General features: G+C 39.9%; 1 protein-coding gene across 3 annotated transcripts; it reads right to left on the minus strand.

Moving 5' to 3' along the window:
- Positions 1-1,263: 1,263 nt before the first annotated feature.
- On the minus strand, positions 1,264-10,998 carry LOC103632725 (MADS-box transcription factor 1-like). Of its 3 annotated transcripts, none has more exons than XM_035960289.1 (8): positions 10,565-10,998; positions 5,125-5,197; positions 2,617-2,678; positions 2,412-2,511; positions 2,287-2,328; positions 2,142-2,183; positions 1,770-1,912; positions 1,264-1,507 (listed from the first exon to the last, which is right to left on the minus strand). In XM_035960289.1, the coding sequence occupies exons 1-8, from the start codon at positions 10,747-10,749 to the stop codon at positions 1,423-1,425; spliced, it is 732 nt and encodes a 243-aa protein (XP_035816182.1). In that variant the 5' UTR covers positions 10,750-10,998; the 3' UTR covers positions 1,264-1,422. The 3 variants fall into 3 exon arrangements, with proteins under 3 accessions (XP_035816182.1, XP_008652692.1, NP_001288437.1); XM_008654470.4 differs by having other exon boundaries at positions 1,770-1,906; positions 2,103-2,183; NM_001301508.2 differs by having other exon boundaries at positions 1,273-1,507; positions 1,770-1,906; positions 10,565-10,841.
- Positions 10,999-13,874: the final 2,876 nt, after the last annotated feature.

Below are 13,874 nucleotides of genomic sequence, written 5' to 3' on the forward strand. Positions count from 1 at the left end.
CCTTGCTAAGAGATTCATATAAGCAATTTTTGGGCTCTAGCATTTAAATGAATTTCTTTTTCCTCAGTCGTGGTGGGTTTCTTGGGATTTTTGTGAGGTTTCATCCTGTCGCGAGTGACTCTCCAAACACCTAGATCAACGGCCTCTAGGTAACGAGCCATTGTAGCACTATAATATGGGAGGTTAGTGCCGTCGAAGTGTGGTGGCCTATGGGTATCCATCCCCTCTCTCTAAAAGCATCGGCTCTTTTAGCGGTGAAGCTAAAGCGCTTCAAATGAGCTAAACCAGGCTCCGATACAAATTGAAGGAAACAGGTGACGCCTAAGAGGGGGTGAATGAGGACTTATAAAACTTTCTCTAAACAAGTACACAGATAAATCCCTAGAGCAAAACCTATGCAAATAATCAAACTATAATGTGCAAATTAGGTTTTGTCTAAGTGTTGCTATCTCTACCGCAATGTCTAAGTTTTAATCCCAAATAATCTAAGTATAAAGACAAGATTGAAACTTAAATGCTTAATATAAATGTGGAAGCTAAAGAGCAAGGTAGAGATGCAAACTCTTGTGAATGACGCTAGTATTTTTATCGAGGTATCTGAAACCACACAAGGTCCCGACTAATTCTCGTTGGTATCTGTATGCAAAGGGAAGCTCACGCAAGGGCCAAGCCCGAAGGACTCAGCGCTAAATTGAGGCTTTTGGATTTTTACACAGCAAGATTCTTTTTACAGCCAAATTCTTATTAAAAGAATCAGAAAAAACTGAACCAAACATGTGGCAAGTGACCCATGTGCGATGGGTAGGGATACACACGTGGCAGCGATGACTCGAAGCCTGGAGGACTCAGCGCTAAATTGGGGCTTTTGGATTTGTAGGCCGGCGCATTTGGTATTGGGCTGGCGAGCTCGCTCACTCCTTCCTGGGCCAGGAACATGCCGAGTAGTAGCCTCCATGAGTCCATGACATGAGAGCTAGAGGACCAGACGATCGGAGTCTGGAGTTCACAGTCAGGCTGCTGGCCAGAGGGAGTGAGACAGCCTATGGATCTCCTAATAATTCGGCCCAGGCACCACGCGCACGCGGGTTAGGGCTCAGAAATTTCTGGCAAATAAAAAAGGATTTGGGACGCGTTTTCGCTCCTGCGCGGATGTTGAAGCCTGGAGCAGAGGAGATGAGTGCGGAACAGAGTTTTTGGTTCCGGCTTCCCGCGTCCAGCTGTCCTGAGAAGCCCAGAAATGGAGACGGTTTTGCGCAGCTCCGAGAAAGAAATAGAAAGCCATGGGCATGACAACGATTTATAAAGTTCCAAGCTTCGCACACAACACAACACACACGAGGTCTTAGCTTCAATACATAGTCTCGCGTCCTGCAGGGTGAATCCCTGCTGTGCATCAACTTTATTTTGGGTCATCAGAGCATTTCATATCCATCCAGATCGACCATGCTCATTCGGGTCCACCAGGTCCTCGTTGTTCAGCTGATCCATGTAGGCTTGATGATGGTACCTTTGCCCAGGACGAACACACACACACACTCATTAACGCGGCTAAGATATGATGAAAGCATGCTAAAGCTCAAGTGCTGAATGTGGATTCTATTTCTCAACAGGAAATTGTGATGGTGTCATGGACTCCGGACTCGTCCATGCGAGGCTGGCTCCGATGCGATTGTGATTGCTTAAGTTCAGGTAATATATAGTTGTGTGTGTTTTCATCTATGCATATTTTGTTCTATCTATCATAGTCATTGTCACCTGGAAAAACTTACCCGAACTGCAGGGAAGGATCGTTGTCCAGGTGCTGAAGGAGCCCCTGATAAGGATCAAGAACATTCCCACTTGCGCCACTGTGCCCACCTTCCTCCCAGGAGACACGGAGCGCGTTCTCTGGCCTTGTTTCTTGCAGCTGCCACTTGCAAGAAATCAGTAACGGACCAGTAAGTTTACGTCAAGCAGGCATGTCGGAACAGAGACAAATATAGCATCAGTTTAAAAGTTTTTATATAAAAAAAAGGTTTAAAAGCTGTTCCAAGTTCTCATGGAGAGTACAGTAAGAACTAAGAAACGTATGCGTGTAAACAACTCAACATCAAGGTACGTACGTATGTATACACAGAGATGTTTGGAGGCCATTGCATTACCTGCTTCCTTAGGTCTTTATTGAGATCCAGCAATTCTTGTTCCTGCAAAAACATAACCGTTAGCTCGGCACTACAAGGTTTTGGTACGGATGCATGGAGCAGAAAGAAAACTAGGCAAAAGGTAAGAGGACCTCGTCATTGCTACCTTGCTTTTGAGGTCAAAGAGCTGATCAAGTAGCATTTGATTCTGCAAACATTTCAGCCCTTGTCAATTGCGAGCCAAAACAGCGCACTGAAGAAATATGTAAGCCACGCAGTCAGGTGTTCTACCTTTCTTGAGCTGATATGCTTCAGAGATATCTCTATTTGGTCCTCCAGCTGCTCGAGCTCCTTCATGCTAAGTGGACCCAGATCCTCCCCAAGAATATTTCTGCAGAAATGAATTGGTGGTAGATGTCATACATCATTGGCTCATTAGCAATTGTTGTGCACCTCAGACAAGCAATCAGTAGCTCAGTGCCATTTTGAAGAATACCTTTGTGTAGTTTGGAGGAATTCAACCCTTGTCCTCAACTTGAGATAATCCTGGTATTTAATCTAGTTTTGAAAAGAAAGAGCGCAACGAAACAGAGTAAGTCAACGTGAGATCCTGCTTGGAAAAAGGGAATACGCAAAGTTCAGGTCAGTACATAGATCGTGTTTGCCAAACAAACCGACAAACCTAGTTCTAAAGAAAATAGAAGATAGCGTCTACTTTTTTATATAAAAAAAGAATCCAGTACCACTGAACTACTTTAGAAATCAGTAGAAACCGAGTGGAGCTTAATATTACTAAGTTAAGACCTTCAACAAAGCTTGTACATGGATCCTCACGATGCATGCTATAGGTTAAAAAAGATACAAATAAAATCTTAAAATTTTACCACAAAATCAGCAGCACGCATCCATTACTTTGATAAGAGAGATGGGCCGGAATTGTATATGATGGGCTCCGCCAGAGGAAGATAGGTATGTTTATATCTGGCTCAGTTGTCCAGCCCCCAGCCCAGTCTCTTACTTGCAAACCAAAATAAAGGCTCAGCCTGTCAGGTTGATATCAGGGCCACAAATGGTAGCTAATTTGAGCCCCCATCTTCATTGCAATATATATTTATATATGTTATCTTAGATTTTTAAACTCTACTATAAAATCTATCTCGGCATACAAGCTCTACATGACTACATCATTTCTCACTAACTATCCATACCATCTTCCACGGATACCACGTGTCCAGTAACTTTAAACCTATGAATGCAAGACATCTGCATCACCTCTACTAAGTCCAACACTATTTTTAATACTCCCCATTCTAAAATAGTATTCGCTTTAGCTCTCAATTTTTATGTCTATATCCAAATAGATGATGATAAATCTAAACACATATATAAAACATATAAATCAAGTATGGTATGAATCTATTAGTTTTTAAAAACGAATTTTAATTTGGGACAAAGAGAGTATATGAGAATTACAAGAACATGTGCAATGGTTTTAATTTTGAAAAAAAAAGATCCACAGCAACAAAGAAGTTATGCTTCTAGTTTATTCTATTCTATAGAGAGAGAAATTCTAAGCTGACATGTAAAAAATGTTCACTTTCGCGCCTTCGTTTACTCATTGATGACAATCAAACCAACGACCAACCCAAGCCCAACTAAGTGAATCTCTACAGCGCTGGAGATATACTTCGGCCTATTTGAATGCACTAGAGAGCTAGTTAGCTCAATAAAAAACTAGTAGTAGAATTAGCTGGTTAACAAATAGTTGGCTAGCTATTGACGACTTTACTAAAAGGCTAGCTAATACTGAATTATTGGTTGAGCTGTTTGAATGTCTACAATTTATTTTAGCAGTTAATTATTGGCTATAGTGCAATTAGGACCTTCCTCCTTTCCAAAATGTGAACATTTCTAATTACTTTGAGTCAAATTTCTCTAATTTTACTATGCCACTGGCCGGAGTGCTGCTGCCCACGGTTCTATGCTCTAATTTTAACTACGTCTGTTAACAAAAAGAATAGTTTCTTTTCTGATAGCACAATTTGTGCATACTTGCGCATTCACGTAGAAACATCGCAAACATATACTCTCTCAGTTCTAAAATATAGTTCTTTATAGTCCTGTTTTTTCAGTCCACATTCAAATAAATGATAATAAATATAAAAATACATATAAACTACATTCATAAGTTAATAGATGAATATATATGTTTAGTCTAAATAAATTATATTTTGAAACAGAGAGAGTATATGTGTCCATATACAACATTCATAAACATTTTTTAGACAATGACTTGCACCCATAAACTAGCACATGTCCAGCACGAAAACACACATACATTTGTGTCTACAAACGGGGAGGTACGAGCACCCGCACAAGTCTATCTAAAAACATAAACTCGGATAGGACAAGATACTTCAATGCCATCTAAACCAATTAGCTAGATTATAGGAAATATTTGCTTTATAGTAATTCAGATTATTATAGAATAACCTTATATATATGTTCCTACGGTTCTTTATGACTATATTCGATCCTGCTGCTAGGCCAATCCTATACGGCTATACGTCTATCCCTGGTATAGACAATACTGAGCAAGGATGTCTTCACACTTGTTGGAGTGTTTATGATGCGAAAAATAAATCTACCTGAATTCAAAAAACAGAAATTTAAACATAAGGTATGGTATCAGTTAGCTTGGAAAATACATGAATATAATCACTTGACCGATGATAAAGCAGATCGCTGGTTTGTTCATTTTTTGAGCGATTGGTGGCTCTGGAAGCAAGCAACATATTCCCTTCGTTTCTTTTTAGTTGTCGCTGAATAGTTCAATTTTGCACTATACAGCGACAACTAAAACGAAACAGAGGGAGTATTTTATTAGCTTGCTACAATATTCTTGTTTATATAAGATATTACAGGTGATTTATGTGCTCACAGAAATAAATTTACAAATGCACTGTTACGTCGAAAAAGGATGTCAAGAACTCATTACACTTACTTCAGTGTCCAGTGGAGTTTTTACTTCTTGTGAGTAGTTGGAGCTGCGGTATCTCTCGAGTGTTTTGTACATGCTGTTGGCACAAGGCAAAAGTGATCAATGACAGCATTTGAAAAACGACAGCTAGTAGCACAAACAAACATTCTTTGATTTCAAGGCCGGCCACTGTCATTCATAAAACGATTAATTGTTGCACCATTTCTAAGAAATAATGCCATATTGTACTATATGTTGTAAATTGTAAGTAGCATTTGCTCTTTAGAAGACATGGCGTGTTTGACACCACACGATACAAGAATAGGGAATAGGCTTATAGTTTCATAGTTCAGTCCATTCACACCTCCCGTGTGTAATGTAAATGTACGCTTATATATGATAAATCCTAGGTTTGAGTCTAAGTTGCAAATACCCTTGCACAATAATTGAAATATATAGTTAGTTATTATATATTTGGAAACTCGTTCCTTTTTGTGCCACTCTTGGGTGTGACTTGTGAGATTGCAGCAGAGTGAGAGATGCTGGGCCGGGGGTGCTAAATGCAACTATGTAACGCATGCAGAGAGAGTGTTTGCAACTTAGACTGATTTACAAACTACAAGGGCTTCGTCCATTCACCTTTTTTCCCTTCTCTTTAATCTTCTCATCATGTGTCTATGTTCATAGATAATCCTTTTATCTATTTATGCCATTGACAGCTATAGAAAAATAGGTTGCACCCCTTTACAGGACAAAAAAGAGAGACCATATATCTCCCGGGGGGCCATCATGGTCCAAATTTGGGTGTGAAACTAAAACAGAAAATGTGTGATCTTGTGCATGTTAGCATGTCATAGGGCTGATATAGCACCATTAACCAAGGGGTGAGAGAGAGAGAGGCATTGCATCATTGCATGGTAGTGGAAACGCTGCTTGCATGGTAGACTGGTAGTGGAAACGCAAATATAGGAACTAAGTTGAGGGTTCATATACTCCTACGTACTTGCAAGTGCAGCACAGCAACCGATGTTATAGCATAGGGCCATAGGCCATGAGTGGCAAACTGGCAATGACGTTTCGTTGTATTGTGAATTGAAGGTTTAGTACCAGACTACCAGTGAATTGAACTTTTAGTATCATAGCATAAAATACTTAAATACTGAATGTAAAAGCACAAATGATGTATTGTATGCCACACAAATATTATAACGAATTTACTTGTGAAAGACCATGGTAATGGAATAATGGTATATAGTTCATAAAAATATCTAAGAAAATGACTACAATCTCCACTAAAGAACCTACATATATTGGACTGAAACTCACCAGAGAACTCCACTACGTGTTAGCAGCCTTTTATCCATGAATGAATCCAAAGGTAAATATCTGTACTATTGAGCTCTATTGTAATTTTAGAAAACTACTAGGTCTAGAAACTCCGGAGACTAATAACTCTTCCATGAGATTTATGTCAAGATTTCATGTCTGCTAAATCTATCCATGAATCTATAATGCATATTTAGACAAAATGCATTTAATTTACCCATTAGATTTGTGGTGTTTCAATTAAACACCTAACCGATGGATTGTCTTGTGTTTACAAATTGTATATTTAATATTGAGTGGAAGTAAATAAGGTAATGTAACCCGATCCATAGCATGATTAGTTAATATAACTATATGAACTTTTTCTTCTTCAAACAGTCATATAGATCGATAGCTGCCATCTATTTTAAAGTCTTAGATATGCTAAAGTATCTTCTCAAAATTCTTGAGACCTCAATCGTAATATAATTTATGTAGCAAAAACATACCTGAGGAATTGAGGATGCTAGCAAAAACAAAACAATATACTTTACTTTGGAAACCAATTTATTTGTTTTTGTTGGAAACTAGAATAAATATTTTTAGATGATTCTTAGAATAAAACAAATTATTTGGTTGTTTATTACTCTAATCATAGTAATACAACATTTATGCTTATGTCCATGTAGTCCCGTGTTTAAATAATTAAGTCACCTTTCAGATGTGGAAGACCATGCAATATCAAATATAATATGGCGGGTGTACTAGAATCCATTAGTTAGTTTGGAGTTCCTTTTGTATATTCTAATGCATGACGCTCTAAGGTTGTGGGTCGTCCACATTAAAAACATATAGTTAAAGAGATTTTGGATAATTGTATTTTCTAACATGTGAAAAACAAAGTTGAAACAAAGAACTCTAATAATTAGTGCCACTAGGATGTCAGTTAGTCAGCACCACACACCTAATTACAGGGGAGGATCTTGGTTAAGACCAAACTAGCTAGCCCATAGCCACCCTTTCTCAATGTGATCCCCATTGTCTAAATAGTGATATTTTAGTGTTTACTCCTCAATTATATAGACTGCTCCCCTTGTTTGGTCAAGCTCCATTGTTGACATAATATATGCCACCACATGGCCTATAACCACAACATTGCCTTAAACAATTAATTACAATAGTTGTACAAATATGCATGCTTACTCTATTATCTAAATTTATAAATTACATCTTACAACGTAAAGCATGATTTTTCAAAGATCTTTTTGAATTCCTATCATCTATAGTTAGGGGTGGTAATGGATTGTGATCCAAATAGTTCTCCACAAAATGTCAAGGCCCTAAATAAATTATAGCTCAAAAATGACTAGAAATAGAGCTCGATCCTAACCCGCTTCGATCCTTCAATCTTATAGTGCAAAATTTATAGCCCATTATCAGCCCTATCTATAGTGGTTGCATATAATATTTTTATACACATATTAACTATGCTTTGTGGCTAGCTCCACACAATAATTTAACAATCATAGGAGAATTACAATAAAATATGAAGATGTATTGATGGTACAAAGCTCTCTATATACTATATATTACTATCTTGTGTGGATAAAGTTGTACATATATACATATTTCCATGTCACACCGGTATTAATAGGTAAATTATTATGTTATGTTTTTTCCTTTTATGCATTGTTTTATTACTTATGTCAACACTTCTACAACCGAATTGATCAAACTCCCTACATGCACTTAAATACATAATGTTGAAAACGCTTGATTGTTTGAATGACGACATTTCCTATATGGTCTATAAAATATAACTTTGACCATAAATGTTATATATTAAAATGTATTAGAAAAATCTAGTAAACTTATATAGTATCATGAAAGTAAAATTCAAAATAAATATTCACAAACTATTTCATGATTTGATCTAGCTAGTAAAACCTTCGATAGTCAAAGGTTGTAAAATTGAAGTTTGACCATAAACATTTTATTTGTGATTAGAGAGTATATACACATGCATGTATAGTAGTTCGTCCAGCCAAAAGTAGTTGGTCGTTATTATATTTTTATTCAAACATGGTTATACATATAAGTTTATGATTATGAATTTTCTTTTCAAGCAAATTTCTGTTACTTTTACATTTTAGACTACAAATGTCGTTCTAACTTATTGATGGACATTCTTTCAAGAGTTTGACTGCATCTTGCTTAAAACATCAAGAATTTTTTACTGGATGAAAAAATATATATTACTAACGAATCACCTATAGGCAGGGATACAACCATACATTCTCCACCTATGGAGTCACTAAAAAGGATGAAAATCTGTGAAAATGGCAGAGAAAACCAGAGAAACGATATTGAACAGAAAACTGAGAAAAATCTTGAATGCATAAGATCGAAAAGACAAATAGAGGAAGACGAGATATATATGCTACTTTCTACAACTTCGATAAAACACTGATATGATAGACAAATCTTCTTCAGGAAAAAAAACTATGAAATGAAATGCTCCTGCACATCTGTTCATGCAGCTAGCTTACGCACATGGATGAAAGCATGACGTTGAACCTTCGTAATATTGCATGCTGTATATGCTGAGCTGCTTGATATGACTCTGCACGGGACTCAAGAAAGATGCGAGATAGCATTTCGAGGTCTCGAGCATCAGCTACCGTTCCGCCCATGTACCCTCTATGGAACAGTAACGAATGAAACAGTAGCATATAGATCAGCAGCTGAGGGCTTCATACAGCTCCAGTGACTGAACCTACAGCTCTAGTGACTGAACCGGTGAGCTAAGCACATCAGCTTGTTTGGAAGATAAAATGAGTTGACAAAAATAAAGGAGATGAAATATGAAGTAAAAATAAAACTTGGGATTGGATAACTGGATATGGAATGTGGCAACACTGTCAGTCTGGCAACAATGCTAAAAAGGGAAGGAAGAAGGTAGTAAATAATGCACTGATGTTTTTTTTTACTCTTGCTTCTTATTGCAAGAGAACAAGTTGAAAAACTCAAATCTTGTTTGAGGTACAGGTCTACTATACGACAAGTTCACGAGATCTACCTTGGTAAATGGAAGAACTGTATGCATATTTAGCAATTATAGACATAGTTGTGCTGAAGAAAAAAGTTTGTTTTGTGGAAACTATCCGGTGCATATTAGACTTTGGTGCACATATAGTGCACATAAACTAACAAAGTTTACAAAAAAATCTGAAAAAATCATACATATTCTTTCCATTTTACTCTAATTATATACAAAATTTCAAGTTTAAATTCGTTATACTTCAACTGTAATAAAAAAGATAAATTTCAACAAGTTTAAATTTGAAAATCAGCTAAAATGTTCTCTTTTTTATTATAGCTAAAGTATAACGGATTTAAACTTAAAATTTTGAATATAATTGGAGTATGATGAAAAGAATATGTATGAATTTTTAAAGATTTTTTGTGAACTTTGTTAGTTCATGTACACCATATGTGGACAAAAGTCTAATATGCACCGGATATGTTCCCTTGTTTTGTTAGGTGATGAGCTGTAAGCAACAAAAGCGAGGATATATATGCTACTAATTCTTTTGGTGAACAAAGGATGGTCGTGATATCGTGTTTTGGTGATGTATATACATAAGTAATAGGACACAATTAATAGAGGAAGATCTAGGTTCATGTGCCCAGATCTTGGTTACCTGGCCCACGGGGACCAAACGAGATACGTAAGAGTAGCTGTCAAATAAATGATGAGCAGCCAAGAAGGAAAACGAATCAGCACAGACCAAGAAGGAAGAGAGCAAATTGTCCAAAGAGGGCGACCATAAATTCCAAACTAAACAAGGACGAACAGAAAGACAGCATCCATCCATGACTAAAAGGAGAAGAGATCTTTCCAAAGAACAAGATCTATGAGCAATTGCGAGACTTACAAGCCATAAATTAAGAGAGCAAATCTAACAATAAAAAACGTGTTCTTAAAGTGAAAACGAGAATGAGGAAAATAAACAAAAAAAAGACCCAAAGTGCAGGTGCTCCCCTTTAGTATATATTAATATCGTTCATTTGGGGGGGGGATGCGTGTTGCGGGCTACACATAGATCAGATGCATGCAGGGCAGGACAAGGCTGGCCGGAGCGCGCGTGCGTCGTACCATGAGGAGCTGGAGAACTCAAAGAGGCGGCCGCGGCCGGAGAAGATGATGAGCGCGACCTCCGCGTCGCACAACAGCGACAGCTCGTACGCCTTCTTGAGCAGTCCGTTGCGGCGCTTGGCGAACGTCACCTGGCGGCTGATCTTGTTCTCGATCCGCTTCAGCTCCACCTTGCCGCGACCCATCTTCCTCCTAGCTTAGCTAGCTTGTTTTGCGTCCCTCTAGCTTCGTCTCTCTCTACCTCCGTGTCCTCTCTAGCTCTAAGCAGCAGAGTCCTGGGTTGCTTTAAGCAGCAGAGAGAGATGCTTATATTGCGTGATCGTATTCGTACCCTTTGTTGGGGCGAGATCTTTTTACTCGGCGCTTTTGGAGACTTTTCAACCTTCTGTGTCGCCCTCTCTCTCACACACACTAAGTACATAGGCATCTCTCTCGCCCCATGTTAGATCACTTCATTTTCGCCTCTGCCGCTCTAGTGCACAGCCTGCAGTAGGTTATAGCCTCAGTCTATAGCCACATCAGCTTTTCTATTTTAGAAAATAATTCATACACAATTATTTTAACGCTAAAAAATCGCACAACTAATTTTTTATTTAATTAAAAGTACAAACTACATACTAATTAAAAGAAAAGTACATGATAATTAAAAAAATACATAATACTTAATACAAAATTACATAAATCTAATGATTATTATGTCTCTATACATGTTCAACTAAATCATTTAGGAGTTGTGTATACGTCCATGTGTCTGTCATCTCGTTGTCCATTTGAATCCTGGTTGCTAGGCTCGGGGTTGCATTGTAGTAGATGGATCCACCAAAATTAATTTGGAGGATACACAATCATCGGCGAAGTAGTCTTGATGAAGTCGAGCATGGGAAGACTCACAATCAAGATTGATGTACCGTCGACGACGCTTGGGCTGGCTCGATGACTCTTCACTGCGGTTGAGCATAGCCTCCTCCATGGCTGCTTGCAATGCATTCCACATTGCACCTTTGGCTCCTTCACTTGAGTTTGTGCTCGAGGAAGGCATGACGTGAAGATGATTAGAAAAGGCGAGTTTAGGAGAGAGAAATCAGATGAAACGATGTGTGAAATGAGCTCCACCGGGTAGGGATATTTATAGAGGGATTGAGAATGAAATTTGTGGTTTTTTGCATTTGTTTGAATTTTTTGGACTTCAAACGGCCAAAAAAGGCTAGTTGCAACAGTTAGCACATGTGACGCCACATGGACCAATCAGATCGCGCCAACTTGCTCTTGCCCGCGCACCCACCATCATCAGCGCCTCGCCTCCCTCTCGCCCGCTTGTCGCCCAGGCACGCGTTCCAGCGAGGGTGAGAGCAGTGTGATACCGCTCGCTCTCGCCGGCGCGAGCTGCGGCGCCCGAGGGGCTCCCTCCATTGGCTCTTGCCCACGGCTGGGCGTAGCAGCACGCTCTCGCCCACACTGCCGCCCCATTGGCACCAACCTTAGGCTATATACACTAAGAGATTGTATGTCCTATGCTATCGAAGATAGGGTTGCTCGAAACAAAAAAAAAATCTGCAGCCGCAGACTGTATGCCCTACGCTATTTTGCCGTAGGAGAGTTGGAACCTTTGATGTAGCGTTTGTACTACTCGGGGTACGCTATCCACTATTTGGTTGAGGTATGGTGGGAAAGAAATGATAAAATATATGGTTGTTGGTGTAGAGTTGATATATGAAATAAATATGACTGCAGATGATTATTGTGATATATGGTAAATACTTTTGATGATAAAAATAAAATATTTTTTTAGAGTAGTACGGATAGCCTTATCGACCTATGTACCTGGCAGCGCTGTGATCCATCAGCTAGCGACCAATCACTCGCCCACCACGGCATCGCCAGGAGCTGTTGCTTTTTGCGAGCTGCATGGTGGGGGCCTCCATCGAAGGCGAGGGGACGGGGCAGAGCGCCCTGATCGACGCGTGATAACCGATTGATGTGCCCCCAGTTCGCCCGTACCAGCGCGCGCCCCCTCGGCCTCGTCCTGCGTCCGCCTGCGTGCTGGTGCGGCGCGCTCGCGCTGGCGGACGTCCAGACCGCAATAATCTCGCGGCCTCGCGCGAGGAGGACCGAGGACAGGAGGTGCGATGCGATGCAATAAAGGTTGCCGTACGCGAGTGAGTCGGACAGAGAGAGAGAGAGAGAGAGAGGCGCAGGAGCACTAGGCGAGGCAGGCACAGCACATGTCAGGAAGTGGGCGACGCGTGTCGATGCGCGTGCGGCTGGAGAGCTGGCTGGAACCGACAGGACTGGCCCCACGCCCTGCTGTGTCTACGGCATAGGTGTTCGGCTCTAGGGCTCGTAGGACTTCGGCTTTCTTTCCTGTCAGGGTTTTTTCTTTTGGCTGCTCTCTGCTACAGTGTCCACTCCCCCCCTCCCCCTTGTTTTTTTTTTGTCCAGGAAGACAATTGGAGCCTCGACGGAGTCATGCATGTACGTAGTATAGCTCAATTTCAAAATGCCTGCGGAGTTTTTGCTTTGGGTCCTCCTCCGTCCTAGTTTACACAAGTTTCATCCGTATTCCGTTGGATTGGATTGTTTTGCGGATTCAATCAGATTTTAGTTACCATATCAACAAGGGTTCCATGCATACGCATGTTGTTGTAGCCGCACGTTTTTGTTAGATTCACTTGTAGGAGGAACTTCATGCTATATATGAACTATAGTTGACTGCACTATGGATGATTATTATTCATCATTTGATGAAGGATGATGGGGAACTTCATGCAATAATATACAATGATCGATGCAAAAGGTAACGTTGGGGAGACGAACGACCGAAGGCAAACCTTGATCATACTCCACGTTAACAATAACTGGCCCATGCATGGTTGTGAGATTGGATTCCACACCGTTTATTAGCTAGGGCGCGAGATTGGATTTGTAATATCGTACCCTATCCGGCAATCCAATCGAAAGGGGTTATAATAATGAAGCCATACTATACGATATCCCGACAGGGACTACCAAAATCTCCTGCCAGTGGAGAACGACGACGATCAAAATCGTGTGTATGATTTCAGGTAAACCAGTTGTTTTTATTTCGGGATCCGTTTACAAGTCCGGCGTGCTTTTCAAATAAAACACCATGCAATCTCGCGCAAAAAGGACACCTGCAAAGTAAATATGTCTCTTTCCGTTCTCTAACATACTTGCATGCAGGCCTTCTCAAAGTAGTACTGTAGGTAACTGTGTCTTAGATGCACGGCACAGTACATCGCGCGCGTTAGGCTGGATGCCGGAAGGGAGCTCTCCTCTTTAATCATATGGA

Source organism: Zea mays, chromosome 1 (genome assembly GCF_902167145.1).
Source record: "Zea mays cultivar B73 chromosome 1, Zm-B73-REFERENCE-NAM-5.0, whole genome shotgun sequence".
NCBI classification, from domain to species: domain Eukaryota; kingdom Viridiplantae; phylum Streptophyta; class Magnoliopsida; order Poales; family Poaceae; genus Zea; species Zea mays.